At 44.8% G+C, this 20,870-nt stretch overlaps 1 protein-coding gene across 8 annotated transcripts in view; it reads right to left on the minus strand.

Moving 5' to 3' along the window:
* Window positions 1-2,254: 2,254 nt before the first annotated feature.
* The window catches only part of LOC129638775 (melanoma-associated antigen B1-like), a 32,418-nt gene continuing 13,802 nt past the window's right edge, over window positions 2,255-20,870 (minus strand). For 5 of the 8 annotated variants that reach the window (XM_055563433.1, XM_055563432.1, XM_055563430.1 and 2 more), the window contains 2 exons: window positions 13,753-14,012; window positions 2,255-4,833 (listed from right to left, as the gene is read on the minus strand). In XM_055563433.1, coding sequence (XP_055419408.1) covers window positions 2,790-4,833; window positions 13,753-13,775 — 2,067 coding nt within the window. In that variant the 5' untranslated portion in view covers window positions 13,776-14,012 and the 3' untranslated portion in view covers window positions 2,255-2,789. Of the gene's footprint in view, window positions 4,834-12,205; window positions 12,868-13,752; window positions 14,013-20,075; window positions 20,605-20,870 lie in introns of those variants that run through there. The other 3 variants (XM_055563431.1, XR_008708014.1, XR_008708015.1) reach the window with 3 other exon arrangements.

Consider the following 20,870-nt stretch of genomic DNA (forward strand, 5'->3'; position numbering starts at 1 on the left):
TTGATTCCTGATAGGAACGGGGTACCCTTCCTCAAGCTGATAGAGGCTCCCTCCATTAGCCCAAGGACTTTAAGGTCCTGAAGCCATTCGCCTTCAGAAAATAAGGGATAAACCTAGTCTGAAAGCCCTGCTTGTTCCCTCCCAGGGCCCATTACAGTTGCAGGACTTTCTAAGAATTTATCTGTAATGGGGTAGTTGGCTGACACACTCCTCATACAGGACTGTACAAATGTCATGCCTGGGATTTCCACTCTCTGATGAAGAGCCAGCCTGTAAACCAAGGTCATCTCCTTGAAACCCTCCAGGCAGAAGTCACGGGGCTCTTGAGCTTGCCAGCACTTACCTATGCCTCCCAGGGCTAACTGGAGAGGAGGGACTTAGTGTCTTAGTGGAGAGGCTACATTTGTGTAGCCCTGTCGGCTGTGGATTGAGGGGCTTCATGTCTACACTCTGGGTCCTCACTTTGACTCTGCACCCTTCCTGGGGCTCTATTCTCTGCAGATTCCCAATGTCCCCACCTCCCACGGACCTGAGTTCAAAGTGTTAACCACAGCAGCCCAGAGAGTTCTGGACTTCATGGGCTTGCCAATGAGGACGGGTCTTTACAGGAGCCTTCTGTTCTGGATGGGTCTTTCCATCACCCTCACTCAGGTTAATCACCATCACTTCTGTGAGACTGATTCTCTCTACCAACCTCAGAACTCTGCGCCAAGACCAAGTTTCTTAGGTCTCTGAGAAGCCTGAAGAATAAGTGAGGCTATGTTAAGGCTAATAGGCTAAGCCCACCAGTTCTGAATTTCTCTGCGTCTGAGATCAGAAGGGAGTGCTGTCCTAGTGACCACCATCCGCCATATTCTTGGGTCTTGTTCTCCTCAATCCTCCTACCTGGGGCCCTCATCTTGCTTTCTGTGTCCTGGATTAAAGGCCTTTGGGGAAATTCCACGTCTCTACAAACTCCTGAGCTATGTTTGCTCTGCAGTGCTACAGAGAATGGGTCCCTGTCCCAGGAGTGACGGGAGGTGGAGAAGCTATAGTCCAAGGCGGGAGTCCCAGGACAGGTGGCAGTCCTTTAGAGAGAAAAAAAGTAGATCAATCTATCTCATCAGCCAGGTGAAGATTCTCATGTCATTTCTGTTCTGATAGGTTTACTCTCCACAGGGAAGAGACTGTAAGGATGATATGGAGACTCCTTGGTCTTCAGAGGTTATCTAACATGGCCAATGTACATGCTTGTACTGTCCCTGAATATTGTTTCTTTCACTTATCTATGAGTAATGAATAAGGGATACATATCGTTGGTTAAGTACATCTGGTATTCTTACTGCTCTGGCTACACATTTCAATCCAGTAGCTTGAGCATGAGGGCATTTTTCCCTATCACCTAGGACAAATTTTGAAGTGCTGAGAAAAACACTGAAATAAAAGATACAGGGTGGGGACTTTCCTGGTGGTCCAATTGCTAGGACTCCAGGCTCCCGGTGCAGGGGGCCCAGGTTCGATCCCTGGTCAGGGAACTAGACCACACGTGCAGCAACTAAGATCCAGCACAGCCAAATAAAAAAATAAATAATAAATAAACAAGGAATTGCCAAATGTTAAAAGGACTTGTTAAAGAACAAAGACAAGAGTATGTCTCAGGTTGGGGGGAGAACAACAGTATGAGTGATAAGTAGTGTAGAGCAGGAGTCTATTGCCAGCTGTCATTTACCAGCCTCATGTATTTCAGCACAAAACCAAACCCTAACTCTATGAGCCTTGGGCTCTCCCCTGTGAAGTAAGTTTGATAAGCCCTTTCTTGGCAGATTGGTGGAATGTAAGTATTTATGGAAAGCTTCTGTCACGGCACCTGTCTCTACTGAGACATTAGGAGCAACGGCAGTTATTACTATGATTATCTTGACCTCAGATGTTACATCAGCTGGATTTTTTTTTCAATCTATCAGATGTCAGAAACTATGCAGTGTTCCAAGTGGGGAAAAAAAAGACCCAACCTCCCAAATCAGCCAAAATTCCGCTTAGGAATGAAACCAAAGTAATAGGTTCTCTCCAACCCCTCTTTACCCTGCTTCTTTCTTGTTCTTCCTGAAGTACAGAGTATCTCAGCCTCTTCCATAGAATGACATCATCTCTGAGAAACTGTAATGAGTGGACAGGAGCTAAACTTTTTCTGACTAAACATCACCAGTACAAGCATGAAGACTTCTTAAGAGCAGATTCTCAATGTTTGTGTAAAAGAAGAGCCACGAATAAATCATTTGCTATAATTTATATTCTCATTCTTTTTATTTTTTATTTATTTTTATTTTTATTATTTAAGTTCAACTCAAACATTCTTGAAAACCATAAACCATAAGCAGAGGCAAGTATGTGTCTTTTACATTTACAAAAAAGGAGACTAAGCAGAGAGTAAAGCCAGCCAAAATCTGAAGAAATTTCAGCTCTCTCCCTAACAATGTATCAATGTTCTGAGCCTCTATTAGTGTGGTGTCTTTCACATTTCTAAGGACACTCTCATCCTAAAGTGATGTTATTCTCATCCTGGATCACAAAAGTGATGTGAGGATTTCCAATATTTATTGGAGAAAACAAAATTCTTACTCCTAAATTTCACAAACAGCAAAGTGTATGTGACCCATGTTATTCATATACTTATATCATGACTCTAAATGACCTTTCTGTTGAAAAATTTTAACAACTGAAAATTGGGGGAAATAAAGTCAACAAGTTATTGATGCATATCAGGAACACAGGTTGACCGGCTTCTCTAGCCACAAAGTGAACAACGGGCTTCAGATCACACTAGGGGCGAGATGAGCGGCTGGACTCGGCCCTGGGGTGTGCAGTGGCTGAAGCAGAAGGGCCAGCGCTGGCTGAGGCAGCAGTGCCAGGCCTGGTTGAGGCAGAAGTGCCAGCGCTGGCTGAGGCAGTAGTGCCAGGCCTGGCTGAAGCAGAAGGGCCAGGGCTGGCTGAGGCAGAAGTGCCAGCAGTGGCTGAGGCAGCAGTGTCAGCCTGGTTGAGGCAGAACTGCCAGCAGCGGCTGAGGCGGAAGTGCCAGGCCTGGACGAAGAAGAAAGGCCAGAGCTGGCTGAGGCAGCAGTGCCAGGCCTGGCCGAAGCAGAACGGCCAGCAGCGGCTGAGGCAGCAATGCCAGGCCTGGTTGAGGCAGAACTGCCAGCAGCGGCTGAGGCAGAAGTGCCAGGCCTGGACGAAGAAGAAAGGCCAGAGCTGGCTGAGGCAGCAGTGCCAGGCCTGGCCGAAGCAGAAGGGCCAGCAGCAGCTGAGGCAGCAGTGCCAGGCCTGGTTGAGGCAGAAGTGCCAGCAGCGGCTGAGACAGAAGTGCCAGGCCTGGCCGAAGAAGAAAGGCCAGAGCTGGCTGAGGCAGCAGTGCCAGGCCTGGCCGAAGCAGAACGGCCAGCAGCGGCTGAGGCAGCAGTGCCAGGCCTGGTTGAGGCAGAACTGCCAGCAGCGGCTGAGGCAGAAGTGCCAGGCCTGGACGAAGAAGAAAGGCCAGAGCTGGCTGAGGCAGCAGTGCCAGGCCTGGCCGAAGCAGAACGGCCAGCAGTGGCTGAGGCAGCAGTGCCAGGCCTGGTTGAGGCAGAACTGCCAGCAGCGGCTGAGGCAGCAGTGCCAGGCCTGGTTGAGGCAGAAGTGCCAGCCCTGGCTGCACCTCTGGCTCCGGTGCTCTCTACTTCCTCTCTCCAAGCCTCTTCATATTGCGGCTGCAAGGCAGGATGGACCAAATCCTTGACCTTGGCCAAAAACTGAAGGACTTTCGTCTTGCTGGTTTCTGTGAGCGCTTTAGGACCGCACAGGAACTCATAGCGAGGGGGATCGCTGCCGGGCACCTGCCGGTACTCCAGGTACCCTTCCCGCACCAGATCTTCTGTGATGAGCTTCCTGGGCTCTCCAAAGATGAAGTGACTTCTTCCATCATAGATGCCCAGCATATTCAGGAACTTCCAGATCTTCTCCTCAGGGGCGTGGTTGCCATTCAGGTAGATGACACCCAGCAGAGGCATCAGAAGACCATTCTTTGGCAGCCCCAAGTCACCTCTCATAGACTCACTGTCGCTGAGATCTAGGTTGCTCACCAGGGTATAGCAATGACTGTTGGGCCTGACTTCCTTCAGCACCAGGCCAAACAACATTTCTATGCACTCGGAAGCCCTGCTAAGGATCTCAGGGAATTGTTCCTTGTACCTTCTCTTGATTTCCTGCAGCATTTCGGACCTCTTAATGAGCTCCCTCATCTTATACTTATACAGCATGTACTGCACCAATAGCTCTGCCTTCCAGGTCAGAAGATCTGTGTGAGAGCTCGCAGCAGCAGCTGAAGCCTGGGAGGAATTTTCACCTTCCTGAACTTGGCCCTCAGCACCTACACCAGATCTTGAGCGTGCTGCGCTACCTACACCATATCTTGAGCGTGCTGCGCCACCGACACCAGATCTTGAGCGTGCTGCGCCACCGACACCAGATCTTGAGCGTGCTGCGCCACCGACACCAGATCTTGAGCGTGCTGCGCCACCGACACCAGATCTTTTGCGTATAGCACCTGCAGCAGCACTGGTGCTGCCTTGGGCTCCCTGAGGCCCCTTGGAGGTGCCAGCAGCAGACGAGCTTGACGGAGCGCTCTCTGAATCAGGAGGGGAGGAGGAGGTGGTCTCTTCTCCCCCAGATGTGGTAGCCTGATCATGAAGACCCTGGGTCTCAGTTTGGGCCTGGCAACGTTTCTCACAAGCACGGTGCTTACTCTTCTGCCCACGAGGCATGATGGCTGTGGTCTGAGACCGCAGGCAGGAGTCTGGGCCAATACACAGGAGATTGGGGCACCTAGAGGATGGAGAATGAGATGACATGAGCACCTTAAAACAGGGACACTCCACCTTGGCTTAATCAAAGGCTGCCTCTGCAGGTGTCCTTGAGGACACTGCTCTAGGAACCCATAAGGCTCCTGTTTTCCTGCTCAGACCAAACATGGTCTCCTCAGAACAAAATCTGGTGCAGGCAGGTTGATGTCCCTGTGGACCCTCACAAGATCCCAATTCAAGGTCTAAAATATTTTTTTGCTTCTGGTTTCTCCTATATGTCTTTTTGAAATAAAATTATTTTTTGAAATATTACAATATTAATTTATAATAGTGTACCAGTTTCTGCCACACATCAGTATGTATCAGCCATAGGTATATCTTATGTCTCCTCCATCTTGAAACTCCCTCCCACGTTCCCACAGAATCCCACAGAGGAAGAACAGAGGCCTTACTTTTCCTCTGCATCCTCTCAGCCCTGCTTTGGATCTACTCAGGTGACAGCAGGTGCCAGCAGTGGGGTTTTCTAAGTTCTACTTCAGTATTATCATGTCAAGTGCTGGCAGAGCCTTGGCACCCTTCCCTCTGCTACTCTGATGTAGACAATTTAGACCTCCCCATGATCCAGAGGCAAGTGAGGGGATGCCTCAGTCCACCTCCCTGCCAGGAGATAGATAAACAGTGCTGAGAGGTAATTAGGTCTTTTCTATCTTGAGTTCACTGGGATCATCATTCAAGGTCCTTACCTTGGCTCCTTAAAACGTTGGGCACCATCATCCATTTGCGGACTGGTGTCTTCACCTTCAGACAAGACATTTCCCCTCCCGTAGACTTCGTATAAAACAGAAAAGAAGGTGCTCAGCCTCACAGCCCTTCCCTGAGATTTCCTGGGCTGAAATCTGAGGGTTGGGATGGATGCAATGAGTCCTCACTCAGGTTCCTCAATTGGGCTCCTGGTAGAGAAGCTCAACTTTTTCCTGAAGTGATGGCTGCTTGATAGTAAAAGCCAATCACTCCGTGTCCCAAAAGCAGGAAGTGAAGATGACCTTATTTTACCAAACACGGTCTCCTGAGAACAAAATCTGGTGCAGGCAGGTTGATGTCCCTGTGGATCCACACAAGATCCCAATTCAAGGTCTAAAATATTTTTTTGCTTCTGGTTTCTCCTATATGTCTTTTTGAAAATAAAATTATTTTTTTTACAATATTAATTCAAAATAGTGTACCAGTTTCTGCCACACATCAATATGAATCGGCCATAGGTATATCTTAGGTCTCCTCCATCTTGAAACTCCCTCCCACGTCACACCCCTCTTAAGTTATCACAGAGTACTGGCTTTGAACTCCCTGGTCATAAAACTACTTCCTACTGGTTATCTATTTTCCATATGATAATGTGTACGTTTTCAATGTTACTCTCTCAATCTGCCCCTCCCTCTCCTTCCCCCACTGGGTACACAAGTGTGTTCTCTATGTCAGCATCTCCCGGCTGCCCTGCAAATAGGTTCATCAGTACCATCTTCCTGGATTCCATATATATGCATTAATATATGATATTGGCTTTCCTCTTTCTGACTTAATTCACTCTGCTTACAAAAACTAGGAATAAAACTACCACATGAGCCAACAATCCCACTAGTGGTCATATATCCTGAGGAAATGGTAACGGAAAAAGACACTTGTACTCATGTTCACTGCAGCACTATTTACAATAGCCATGACACAGAAGCAACCAAGCTCTACATTTGACTCATGACAGGGTCTAAGGTTTCTTCCTCTGCTGACCACTCCATTCAGACCAAGACCCTTATGTCCCCATTAGCCCACAGTGGGGACCGACATGTATCCTTGAGGTCTCCCAGGGATGACGACAGGGAGATGTGGTCTGAATGACGTGGTGTCGAACATCCACAGCCCCCAAGGTTCTCACCATCCACCAGGACACCTGAAACCCTCCCTTGTCAACCTGAGGCTGCCCCCACTGACCTGGTCTCTCACTTCCCTGAGATGTCCCAGGAAGTGTCATGTCAAAACGCCCGATTCTCCCAGTCCTCAAAATAGGACTGGCGCCTTATGTGTCTCCATTTCTTATGGGAGGAGCCCCATCCTCACTCAGCGTCAGAGCCATTAATATTGTTGCGGACTAGGTCCCTTTGTGGAACTGAGTTTATTCCATTACAGCAAGGCTCTCACTTCCCCCAAACCACCTCCAGTGGACACCGGTGGGCACCACAGTTGGCCAGCTCTACCCGGGGCCTCCTACAGCCCAGTACAGGGGGGGCCGCTCAGTGTGGTCCCCTGGGCGGTGTCGAAGTCTGCTCATCAGCCCTCAGGTCCCTCATCTAGGACCTAGACCTCCTCCCGGGATAGAATCCGGGCCTACCCCCACAGACCAACGCCTTAGCCTGAGACACTCTAGACCACCTTCAGCCGATAGCTCTGAGGGACTCATAAGAGCCATATCACAGGGGTGGGATGTGGATGGGTCACTTTTATTACTGGGAGGGTTGGGAAAGACCCATGAGCTACATTCACGGCCTCACCTTGGTTCCGGACGAGTCCTGAACACTAAGTCTCCACCATATGGTCGCCGCAGCTACCGGTCGATCCGCTGGCTTTCAAAGCAGAAGTGGTGGGGAGCTGCATAACGTCCTACGTGGGGTCTCCCAGGGATGACGGCAGGGGCAGCGTGCTATGGGAACCCCGGTAGCTCAATATTCATTCCTCCTTGGGTCCTACTTGTCTGGTATCGGAGCCCAGGATGCCCCCTCCTATGAACCCGAGTCTTGCAGCTCCCAAACAGAGCCCTCGCCTTCCCAACTCCCTAGTGGTGTGAGGCGAGCTCTGCTCTGAGCATCTCTGCTTGTCAGGTGGGTTGCCACTCTGTGAGCCTCCTTCGTTGGGGGAGAGATCCTCTCACTAGCACTGATGGTCCTCACCTTAAGTCCGGTTATGGTCAAGACACCCCCATCTGCAGATCTGGCTTCTGATCTGGCTAAAGGAGACTCTGCCCTCCCTAAGATCACACAGGTTGAATGAGTGGACCACTCAGAAGTAGCTCCTGTGGGCTTCTCAGGGCTAAGAATTTACAGAATTCTGTTCGGCTCCCTCTGCAGGGGTCCCCGCTAACACTCAGCATCTCATGTGAAGTCCTCCTTGGATTCAGGTCCCTCCCTCTGCGAAACTGCAGCTGATTGTATTAGACAGAGGTCTCACCTCGCTAAGACTTTCTAGGCTGAAATCAACCTGACATCTGTGCCCAGAGCTTCCTGGGGACCACAGTATCAGTGATTTTCCAGGGCCTCCTTTTACAGTATGTGCTACTGTGAGTCCACTTTCAGGTCCTCACATTGACACGTGATGAATCCTGTAACTCCACTCTCTGTTTTATGAAGCTTCTTGTCTTACATCAAGGTCCTAGTCTCCTGAGAATTCCAAGTTGGAAGTCAGGATGATCCTCATGTGATCCTAGTCCATCAGGGCCTCTGAGAATAGACTGTGGGAATGCAACTTGAGTCCTTCCGATTCCTTTTGCTTAGCATCCTCTCTACATCTACCACAGCCTGGGACTGCTCCTTCTACTGAGCTAAGATTCCTCTTCTTAGTCTTTGGGTGACCACTATATTCAGGGGTGATTGTCCCTCAGTCCTCCTTCATGGAGGTTCCCATATCAGCTTCTGTCCCTCGATTAAAGGCTTCCTGGGGAATGCATATTCCTACAAATAGTGAGCAGTTACCCTCTAGCAAATCTTGGAGTAAACGGGTCTCAGTCCCAAAAGTGATGTAAGATGAGGAAAATGCAGCAGAAATTAAGGAACTCAGGACAGATGTCACAATGTCAAAGAGATAGCGGTGATATATTCCTGCTCTTCAGCCAGCTTTAATCGCTCAGTCATGTCCCACTCTTTGTGACCCCATGTACTGTAGCTTGCCAGGCGCCTCTGTCCATGCAGATTCTCCAGGCAAGAATACTGAAGTGTGTTACATGCCCTCCACCAGGGATTGTGCCCAACCCAGAGATCGAACTCGGGTCTCCTGCATTGCAGGCGCATTCTGTACCATCTGAGTCACCAGATTTAGGGTAGTTCTAAAATATTTACTCTTGGCACCTCCCTGTTGGTCCAGTGGTTATGCACTCCCAATGCAGGGGTCCTAGGTTTGATCCCTAGTCAGGTAACTTGATCCCACTTGCCACAACTAAAAATCTCACATCCAACAACTAAGAGTTCTCGTGCCACAACTAAAATCTCACATTCTGCAACTAAAGAGCCTGCATGTGGCAACAAAGATTCCAAATGTCACATCTAAGACCAAGAGCAGTCAAAAAATAAATAGAAATAACTATTTTTAATTAAAACATATAAAATTACTTTCTACATAGAAGGATAGCACCAGATAATCTTGTAAGCCCTCGATCACTTGAGCGTGTTTGAATTTGCACATGCAGGTGATCATATGCTAACTGAGCATTACCCCCTTCTCTCCTTTATTCACACCTCTTAATTATTATGGTGTTTGTATTGTCTTGGCTATGCATTCCATCCCAGTGTTTTCATCACAGAGTCCTTCTTTCTGTCACTCAAGATACATGTTGGACTGCTAGAAGACAGTGAATTTACTGACTCATGAGCACCTCAGGCCGGGACAAGTGGAAGGGTACATGCTGTGGTTAAATTCAGACCAGCGCTCTAGTCCCAGCTCTGTCTCATATCAGTTGTGTGGACTTGGGTCCATCGCAAACTGGGGGAGCCTCAGGTGAAGTGGCTGTTGTAGGGCTAGTGGCATGTAGCTAAAGCACCTGGCACAGTGCCTGGACCACACTGAGACTTTACACAATATCTGTTTTTACTAAGATTATGAATATTTTTATCCTGGAGGATACCACCGACCCTGAGGAATCTTTTAAATCCAGGAGATGTCAGAGAATCTGTGGCATTCTCGCACATGGAACACCAAATCAGTCCAAAATGCTGTTTAGAAAGAATCTTTCATTTCCACTACAAGATCGTATTTTGAGTATGGGGGTACGTTTTTAACTGAATGGAATTTGAAGAATCTAAATTTGATTCTGAGACTAATTCTGTCTTCCTTCCCGGCTGCTCTTTCATCTGAACAACTCCTAGAGATTTCCTTAGTGGTCCAGGGGTTAGAACTCTGCACTCCCAATGCAGGAGGCCTGGGTTCCACTGCTGATAAGGGAACTAGGTCCCACATGCCACAGCTTCGCCACAACTAACAGTTCACATGCCACAACTAAACATCCTCTATGCCACAACTGAAACATTGCTCATGCTGCAACTAAAGAACTCTCAGGCTGCAAGGAAGATGAAGGATCCTGTGTGCCAAAGATAAGACCAAGCATAGCCAAATAAATAAGTAACCAAATAAAATAAGCCCCCATCTTCATCAATTTCACCATCAACTAAAATAGACTCACCTCACAGACTTTGGTGGAATTATCAACATAGCCAAAAACGCTGAATGGAATGCCCTTTCAATAAAATGAGCTCTGTTTACACGACTCACAGCAAACAGTGTCAGCCCACTAGCTTCTGAGTTTTCGGTTTCATTCTACTACTACTTTTATTTCACAGAACCTCCTTGGAGAGCATGTGCATGAAACATCTAGGTTGTGCACTGTGTTCACGGGCACTGGGGCAGGAGCACAGGGCACATTCCATCCCCACCCCAGGGGGGATTTCTCTTTGGTCTACTCCTATTCCTGTTTAGTCACTCGGTCGTGTCTGACACTTTTCTACCCCATGGACTGAACAGATTGCTCTGTCCATGGGATTCTCCAGGAAAAAATACTGCATTGGGTAGCCATTTCCTCCTCCAGGGGCAGCTTCCTGACCCAGGGATTGAACCCATGTCTCCTGCATTGGTGGGCGGGTTCTTTACCACTGAGCCACCTGGGAAGCCCCATAATTCCAAAGCAATTGTTCAGGGTAGTTTTCCATTCCAGGCTTAAGTCTCTGAACTTTGACCCGCCATCTGAGGGTCTGACCCCTATTCAGTGTTTCCACAGCCTCCCTGGTGGGCTCGCCCTGTAGCCTAACTTAAAACTACCTTCCGCTGCCAGACTTTTATTGTCCTAAAGTCTCCAAGTGCCTTGCCTCAGTGTATTTACACTAGACTCCTCATGAGGAAGCCCTCAATCCCCTCACCTCCTTACACCTCATTTTTATTAGGCCCCTAGATCTCAGTTCACCAGCTACTTTATATGAATGCTGCTCTTAGACTCTAGAATTCTATAAGAAGGGGTTGAGTTTATTTTTCTTAGCATCCCCAAAACCACCCAGAAGCCTTCCAAAGAGCAGATGCTAAATTGATATTTGAACAATTACAGTGCAAGTGTGCAAGAAAGCAATTTACTGGGATTTCACTTCTCCCCCATTCTTAAATAAGCGAAGCCAATCCAGGTAAATAAACTTCAATTTTACAAAGAAAGACTAAAGCAAATAAAACAAACGAAGAAGTGAATACTTCTTAAAATTTTTTTCTGTATCTGATAATCACACAGACTTCACTGTGGAAAAATTTCCATATTCACAAAAAATCCATATTGCAATATCATGTTATCTTGTTCCGAATGACAAGAAATGATTCAAGGATTTCAGTCTGTGCTATGTAATACAAAAATCCTTAGTTTTCAACTGGATAATCTGCAGTACATGTCAAAGCTGTGCCATTAGTATACTTGGACTCTGAAGCTAAACACATGTTTAATTAAAAGGAACAATACTTAAAAACAGAAACAAGAAAAACCTCCAATTTGTGCATATTGTATAGGAACACAAATAAATATGTTATATGCTGAATTTCCATGAGCCCCACCATGGCCCTCCTCTTGTGGGAAGATTGCCTGCTTTCTTGAAAAGCAATGTGAAGTATCTGCTCAGACTTCACTAGGGGTGGGAGGAAATTTGGACATGCTCCAGAAAGTGCACTGGCCCTGGCACCATAGGAGCCCTGGCTGCAGCTCTGGCTCTGGCTCTCTCTTCTTCAGCTCTCAAAGCCTCCTCATACTAGAATGGGAAGGCACTGGACTTGGTATCATCGACATTAGCCCCAAACTCCCACATTCGTTTATATATCTCTATCTATCATGGAAGCACTCCATATTAGTTTACAAAATTGTACTCATTCCTTTTTATAGCTTCGTAGTACTCCACTCTGTGGATATATCATGTTCCCTCAATTAACATGTGCCTGGACATTTATGTATTTTCATATGGTTGTGGATGTCTCTTCAGAATTAATTTCTGAAAACACTGAATTACTGGCTTAAATGTAAAAGCACATTTAATTTTCTGACATTACCGAATTGTATTTACGCTCTAATCTCATTCTTCGATATGTAGCTCTCAAAGAATGAGATCAGTATATTCTCTAACACTATATACAGAAGTAAACTGAAAAGGGATTAAAGACCTAGCTATAAGAGTGGAAACCATAAAACTCTTAGAAGATAATATGAGCAGAACACTCTTTGACACAAATCATAACAATATTTTTTTGGATCTGTCTCTGAAAGCTAGGGAAATAAAAGCAAAAGTAAATAAATGTGTTGTAATTACAGTTAAAAGCTTTTGCACAGCAAAGGAAACCATCAACAAAATGAAAAGCCAACCTATTATATAGGATAAAATATTTGCCAATGATGTAAGCAATAAGGGGTTAATATCCAAAATATATAAACAGTTGATATAACAGTTTAAAAAAAATCAAGAAAAAGATGGGAGGAAGACTTACATACACATTTTTCCAAAGAAGACATACAAATAGCTGAGAGGCAAATGAAATGATGTTCAACACCATTAATCATCATATGAATGCAAATTTAAACCACAATGAGGTATTATCTTATACCTATCACAAGGGCTATGATCCAAAAGGAACAGAAGTAACAAATGCTGGTGAGCATGTAGACATGATCTATGCACTGTTGGTGGGAATATCAATTGGTGCAGCCACCATGGATAACAGTAAGGAGAGTCCTCAAAATCTAAAAGCAGAACTAACACATGACCCAGCATTCCCACTCCTGGTTGTGTATCTGAAAAAAAAAAAAGAACCCACTAATTTGGATGGTCTCCATCACGTACTTGATGCTTGTCTGAGTCTAAGGGTTTCCACTGCTCGTCCCCCCTTCCCCTCCAGTCTCATCTACTCTCTGCCAGTGACTCCACCCCGGGCCAACCTCCCTGTTTATTAAGAAGGCACCTGTGACTGGCACAGCCAGTGTGAGAAGAAGAGATAGTCCTTCCCAGCCACCAGATAATCAGGAGTTTTGGCCAGACCTTTGAGCACACACTGAGACAGTGAGGAGTCAGACAAAAAGCACAGACTGTGGCACTGAAATGGATTAATAAGGAACTTAGTGATGTGGCCAGTGACCCTCCAGCACAAGATTCTGCAGGTCCAGTTGGGGATGATACACTTCATTGGCAAATCACAATTACAAAAAAGAACGGCAACCCATATCAAGGCAGTTTATTCTCTGTGACAATTCATTTTCCTAAAGACTACCCGTTCATACTACCTAAGGTTGCATTTGCAACAGAATTTATCATCCAGACATGAACACTAATGGCAACACTCGGTTCGCTACTCTAAGATCACTGTGGTCTCTTGCTTTCATGATTTCTAAAGTTCTGGTATCCATTTGTTCACTGCTATGTGATCTGAACCCAGATGATAGCCTACCCAGTGCCAGAGGTTGCATAGATCTATAAAACAGAAATAATTACAAAAGAATTTTTCAGGAATGTACTCAGAAGTATGCCATGTGATGCTACCTTAAGTCAGAATAACCTGCATTGAAGCTTGAATTAACTTTCAGTTCAGTTCAGTTGTTCAGTCCACTCTTTGCGACCCCATGAATTGCAGCATGCCAGGCCTCCCTGTCCATCACTAACTCCCGAAGTTCACTCAGACTCACATCCATCGAGTTAGTGATGCCATCCAGCCATCTCATCCTCTGTCACAGTCTTTTCCAATGAGACAACTCTTCACATGAGGTGGCCAAGGTACTGGAGTTTCAGCTTTAGCATCATTCCTTCCAAAGAACACCCAGGACTGATCTCCTTTAGAATGGACTGGTTGGATCTCCTTGTAGTCCAAGGGACTCTCAAGAGTCTTCTCCAACAGCACAGTTCAAAAGCATCAATTCTTCGGCGCTCAACTTACTTTAAATTACTGCTAAAAATGAAAAAAAAAAAACCCACTAATTTGAAAAGATCCACACACACACAATGGCATATTACTCAGTCAGAAAAAAGAATGAACTTTTGCCATTTTCAAGAACATGGATTGATTGGAAGGCATTATGTTAACTGAAATATGTGAGATAGAGGAAGACAAATGCTGTATAATTCCATTTATATGGAGAATTAAAAAATAAAACAGACTAGGGAGATGAAGCAGACTCACAGCGAACAAGCTAGTAGTAGTTACCAGGGGAGAGTAGCAAGGGGAGGGTAAGGGCACGGATAGAAGATTAAGAGGTGCAAACTCATATGTATAAAATAGATAAGCTACAAGGATATATTGCAAAACAAGGGGGATATAGCCAATATTCTATAACAACTATAAATGGAACATAACATTTACAAATTGTGAATCACTTTGTTGTGTCCTTGAAACATAAAATATTGTACATCAACTATGAAAATGAAGTGAAAGTGTTAGTTGCTCAGTCTTGTTCAACTCTTTTTGACCCTAAGGACGGTAGCCTGCCAGGCTCCTCTATCGATGGAATTCTCCAAGTAAGAATTACCCACTGGAGTGGGTAACCATTCCCTTCTCCAGGGGATCTTCCTGACTAAGTGATCAAACCCAGGTCTCCTACATTGCAGGCAGATTCTTTGCCATCTGAGCTACCAGGGAAGCCCACAACAACTATACCTCACTTTAAATATATATATATATATTCTCCCAAATCATCCCACCCTCTCCCTCTCCCACAGAGTCCAAAAGACTGTTCTATACATCAGTGTCTCTTTTGCTGTCTCGTATACAGGGTTATTGGGACGACCCAGAGGGATGGTATGGGGAGGGAGGAGGGAGGAGGGTTCAGGATGGGGAACACATGTATACCTGTGGCGGATTCATTTTGATATATGGCAAAACCAATACAATATTGTAAAGTTAAAAAATAAAATACAATTTCAGTAAATATTCTCTCAGGAACTTTCACATATACAATACAGTATTATGAACTATGCGCTTCCCTGGTGGCTCAGTGGTAAAGAATCTGCCTGTTGAGCAGGAGATGCGGGTTCAATTCCTGGGTGGGGAAGATGCCCTGGAGGACGACACGGCAACCCAATCCAGTATTCTTGCATGGAAAATTCCAAAGACAGAGGAGGCTGGCAAGCTACAATCCATGGGGTTGCAGAGAGTAGGAAACCACTTGGCCACTAGCAACAGCAACGATTAACTACAGTCACAATGCTGTACATTATATCCCTGCTGCTGCTGCTGCTGCTATGTCGCTTCAGTCGTGTCCGACTCTGTGCGACCCCATAGACGGCAGCCCACCAGGCTCCCTCATCCCTGGGATTCTCCAGGCAAGAACACTAGGGCTTCTTTATTTTGTAAGTGAAAGTTGTGAATGTTTATGCCATTTGGACACTTACACCCATTTCATCCATCCTCCAACCCTCTCCTGTGACAACCGCCAATCTGCAACATGATGGACCTAGAGATCATTACTGATTGAAGTGACTCAGACAGAGAAGGAGAAATATTATATGACATATCTTAGATGTATAATTTAAGAAGAGATGATACAAATGAATTGAACTACAAAATAGAAAGACTTACAGTCTCAGAGAACAAATTTATGGTTGCCGCTGGGGAAGGATGTGGGACAGGGATAGTTAGGGGATTTCTGATGGACATGTACACACTGCTATATTTAAAATGGATAAGCAACAAGAATGTACCTTGTAACACAGGGAACTCTGCTTAGTATTATGTGGCAGTATTGATGGAGGTTTGGGGGAGAGTGGATACCTGTATATGTATGGCTGAGTCCCTTCACTGTTCACCTGAAAACTTTCACAATATTGTTAATTTGCTATACCTCAACACAAAATAAAAAAGCTAAAATTTTACAAACACTGTGCCTGCAGTGCAAGGGCTGTGAGTTCAAACCCTGGTTGGCGATTTAAGATCCCATGTGCCACATAGCAAACCAATCAACAAAATATCATCACAGAAAAAGTGATGGGGATCCATGAAAGAAATAATTGATAACCTAGATTTTATTCCCTTCAAACTTCTGCTCTATAAAAATACATCAAGAGAACAAGAAGATGAGCCATAGTCTAGGAGAAAATATTTGCAAAAGACATATCTGATGAAGGCTCTAATCTAAAATATACAAAGAACTCTTAATATTAATAAGAAGAAAACATCTAATTAAAAAATGGACAAAAGATAGGAATAGATACCTTGCCCAGGAAGATACAGAGATGGAAAACAAGCATATGGAAAGATGCTCCACATCATATACCATTAGGGAACTGCAAATTAAAAAAACAAGCAAATACCACGACATCCCTTTCAGAATGGCCAGCATTCAAAGGACTGACAACACCAAATGCTGGTAAGGATGTGAATCAACAAGAACTCTCATTCCTTGGTGGTGGTGATGCAAAATGGTAGAGCCACTTTGGAAGACAGTTTGCAAGTTTCTTAGTAAACTATACATATTCAACACTGCTGGTAGGAATATAAATTGGTACAGCCAATTTACAGGGAAAACAGTGTAGCAGTTCCTCAAAAAATCAAAAATAACACATAATACTTTCCACATTCCACTACTATCCAAAGGAAATGAAATCAGGACCTCGAAGAGAGCTCTGCACTCCCATGTTCATTGCAGCACTACTCACAATGGCCAAGAAAGGGAAGCAGCCTAGGTGTCCAGTGACAGATGAATGGATAAAGAAGATGCAAAATATACATATAATGGAACACCATTCAGCCTTAAAAAGAAGCTAACCTCTCCAGTTATGACAGCGTGCATAAACCTAGAGGACCTTCTGCTACAGTGAAATAAGCCAGACACAGAAGGACAAATACTGCATGCCATTTAGATGAAGAATCTAAAATGGTCAAAGTCAAAAAAACAGAGAGCAGAGTGGTGGTTACCATGGTCTATGGGAGGGTGAATGAGAAGGAACTGTAGATTTAAAAAACATTCACAGTCTATACATGAGACAGGGTGTTCAGGGCTGGTGCACTGGGATGACCCTGAGAGATGGGATGGGGAGGGAGGTGGGAGGGGGGTCAGGAAAGGGAACAATGTACACCCATGGCTGATTCATGTTAATGTATGGCAAAAGCCAGTACAATATTGTAAATAGCCTCCAATTAATATAAATAAATTAAAAGAAAAAAAAAAACATTCACAACCTAAAAGCTGACAGGTATGTTCTCTTTGGTACAAACATTTAGGACTTCATCCCAGGAGGCAGCGTCTCGAGTAACCCTGAGAGAACTGCTCCAAAGAAGGGAGGGGAGGAGCCAGGTTACATAGAAGTTTTGCAACAAAGGGCAGGTAGTCTGAATATCAAAAGATTATGATAAATGAAGGAAAACCAGATAACCCTGGTTAAGGAATTTAGCCCTTTTCCATATATGGAAAGATGCAAGAATCGGGGCTCACTGAAATCATTCCTTTGATATGAACTTCACATATCTGGGGCCCGTTTCCTGTATTTTTACATCCTGTGTTCCCTCAGGGTTCACCATCCGTGGTGGCTGCAACTGTTGATAATTGACAGTGTTTATTCACTGATACAGCAGGCAGTATTCCAATTTTCAGTATTAATCAAAAGTTACAAAGTTTAATTATACTATATAATATAGAGTTTATAGCTAAAAATACCATATTGTACACTCTCTCTGAGGTCAAATCTTATGGCAAGTGTTCTTATCCCAGACATAAAACATAAAGGGTGAGAAAGCATCTGTCAAAATGGCCATCATCAAAAAGTCTATAAACAATAAATGCTGGAGAGGGTGTGGAGAAAAGGGAACTCTCTTGCATTGTTGGTGGGAATGTAAATTGATACAGCCTCTATGGAGAACAGTATAAAGTTTCCTTAAAAATTCGGACTAAAATTACCACATGACCCAACCATCCCACTACTGGGCATAAACCCTTTGGAAACCATAACTGAATAAGGCACATGTACTCCAATGTTCATTGCAGCACTATTTATAACAGATAGGCCACAGACAACCTAGATGTCCATCGCTGAATGGATAAAGAATTCTGGTTTCTGTATAAAATGAAGTACTACTCAGCCATAAAAAGACCATATTTGAGTGAGTTCCAATGTAGTGGGTGAACCTAGGGCCTATTATACAGAGTGAAGAAAGTCAGAAAGAGAAATATAAACATCGTATCCTGACACATATACATGGAATCTAGGAGACAGCATTGATGAATGTATTTGCAGGGCAGGATGGAGATGCAGACGTAGAGGACAGACTTGGTGACACAGGGGCGGACGAGAGGGAGGGACAAACCGAGAGTAATACTGAAACATACACATTACCATATGGAACATCAACAGCCAATGGGGATTTGCTGTGTGATGCAGGGAGCTCAAAATGGTGCTCTGTGATAATCTAGATGGGTGGGGAGGAGTGGGAGGTGGGGGGATGTTCAAGGGGGAGGGGACATATGTATACCTATGGCCAATTCATGTTGATATATGGCAGAAACAACACAATATTGTAAAGCAACTAAACTCCAATAAAAAATAAACTTAAAAAAGGATGAGAGGGAAATTTTGGAGGTAATGGATATGTTTATGGCATAAACTGTGGTGGTCATTTCACAGGAGTAGACTTTTCTCCAAACTCATCAATAAATAAATCAGAAAAATACTGGTTAGCAAGGAAACCTAGCATATCCCAGTTAAGAGTATGCCACTGAAGGTCACCATGAGGTAGACATCCTCAGCCGATGTAACAGAAAGCTCCAAAATGTTTCAAAGGCCCCAATCTTACCTATCTCTCACTTGACCTTTTTCATAAACCACTCCCACTTTCATTCATTTAACCACCCAAAAGTGTCTATTCCTTCCCAATTGCTTGCCAAATTACAGTCAAGATAACTTGATTTCAATTATTATTATTTTTTTTAGTGGCGTGTGCTCTGGCACCCGCACCCTGAGGGCAGAGTACACCAGTCCAGCGACTTCAAATTATCATCCCACCTCAGGGGAGTGCCACCCTGATTTCTGGGAAACTCCACAGACAGAAGACAACATGAATAAACCATCTAATCTGCACAGGGTTTCCCTGTACTTGAATGAGTGCACAGGACACATTCCATGCCAGCTTCACATGATTTCTCTCTGATTTACTCATAATCCCAGGCAGACTCAGAAAATGCTGCAGGTTTGGGTCTCCACCCCCAAAGGAAAGTCCATATCACAATTGAGTCATACAAATTTTTTGGTTTCCAGTGCTTTCATAAAATTTATGTTTATACTATACTATAGGTTATTAAGTGGGCAATAGCATTGTGCCTCAGAACAATATAGATGTCTTAAATAGAAACACCTCTTTGCTAAAAGAAAAAAGATGTTAACCATTATCTGAGCCTTCACTGAGTCCATCATTTTTGCTGCTGAGGGTGTGAACATTGCAAGAGGTATCAAAACGTGACACACAGACATGAAGTGAGCAAACGGTGTTGGAAACATGGAGCCGAAAGACTTGCTGGAAGCAAGGTTGACTGACACAAACTTTTAATTTGGTAAAGAAAAAGAACAAAGAAAAGAAAAGCAGTACCTGTGAAATACAATAAAGCAACGTGCAACAGAGTGAGGTGTGCCTGTAACTGTAAGGGCAGTTTCCCATCCCAGGCTTTGTCTTTAAACTATGCGGCCCACCATGGAGAACCTGGTCCCTGGTCACGATTGCCACAGTCTCATCCAGCCTGCCATGCACTCAACTTATAATTACTTCCCACGGATAGACTTATACTTTCCCAAGGCCCATCACTACTTTGCATCAGGGAATTCACATTTGGCTGCTGTCATGTCACCATTTCCTTTACATGACAGCTGCTTTTTGACTCTATAATTTTATGGTGAGTGGCTAGATCTTTTTCTCAGCTCTCCAAGTACTAGCATGGAGTCTTCTATGAGCAGAGGCTCAATTACTGTTTAGGGAATAAATGAGCCTGTGAGCATGAGGATGAATTTCTTAGAATTTAATTTTACATTTTTGAATTAACGAAGCATACATGGTCACTTATAATTTTGTAAAACACAATTAGGAAAAATGAGGAAACAAAATACCATCCATCTTACATTCCCTCTATTTCTTGATCCCACATATTGCACTGTTTAGTGTTTTCATGTTGTAAAGGAAATAACATATTGTAATGCCATGTTATCTTGAACCAGCTTACTGAATAAGATGTGGAGTTAGGGCCTAGGTTTCCTTCATTTACAGAATCAAGTAATCGCTTATCTTACAGAATGTCTTAGATCACGATGTACCGAAGAAATCGGCCTAAGAGAGTTGTAGGAACCTTCCCCTGCCAATCACAGAGATGAGACTTTGGGAGTTATCTTTGTTACAGGACAGGGGAATGGTCCCTGGAGTCCACATTCAGGTCCTCACTTTGCCTTCAGATCAGTCCTGGGAATCCACTCTTAGCCACACGAACGCGCTGAACATCAGTCCGAGCTCTTCACCACCAGCACAGAAGTTTTGCAGACACTTTCGGCTATGGCTGCCCTGTGCACGATCTCTAAGGAATGATGGAAGGGGCGGGGCTCTGTGGGGACCCCGTCGTTCAGTGTTCAGCGGTCCCTGGGTCATCCCTTAGGGTCCTCACCATGCTGTCTGTCAGAGCCCAGGACCCTTCACACTACGGACTGCAGTCCTCCTGCCCCCAAACGAAGCCCTCACCTCTCTGAGTCCCTAGTGGGGAATCAGGGCACTTCTCTGTGCATCTCTCCTTGACAGGGGCAGCGCCACTCTGTGAGCCTTCCTCCTTGGTGGGAGAGATCCTCT

This window comes from Bubalus kerabau, chromosome X, assembly GCF_029407905.1.
Source record: "Bubalus kerabau isolate K-KA32 ecotype Philippines breed swamp buffalo chromosome X, PCC_UOA_SB_1v2, whole genome shotgun sequence".
Classification (NCBI taxonomy): domain Eukaryota; kingdom Metazoa; phylum Chordata; class Mammalia; order Artiodactyla; family Bovidae; genus Bubalus; species Bubalus kerabau.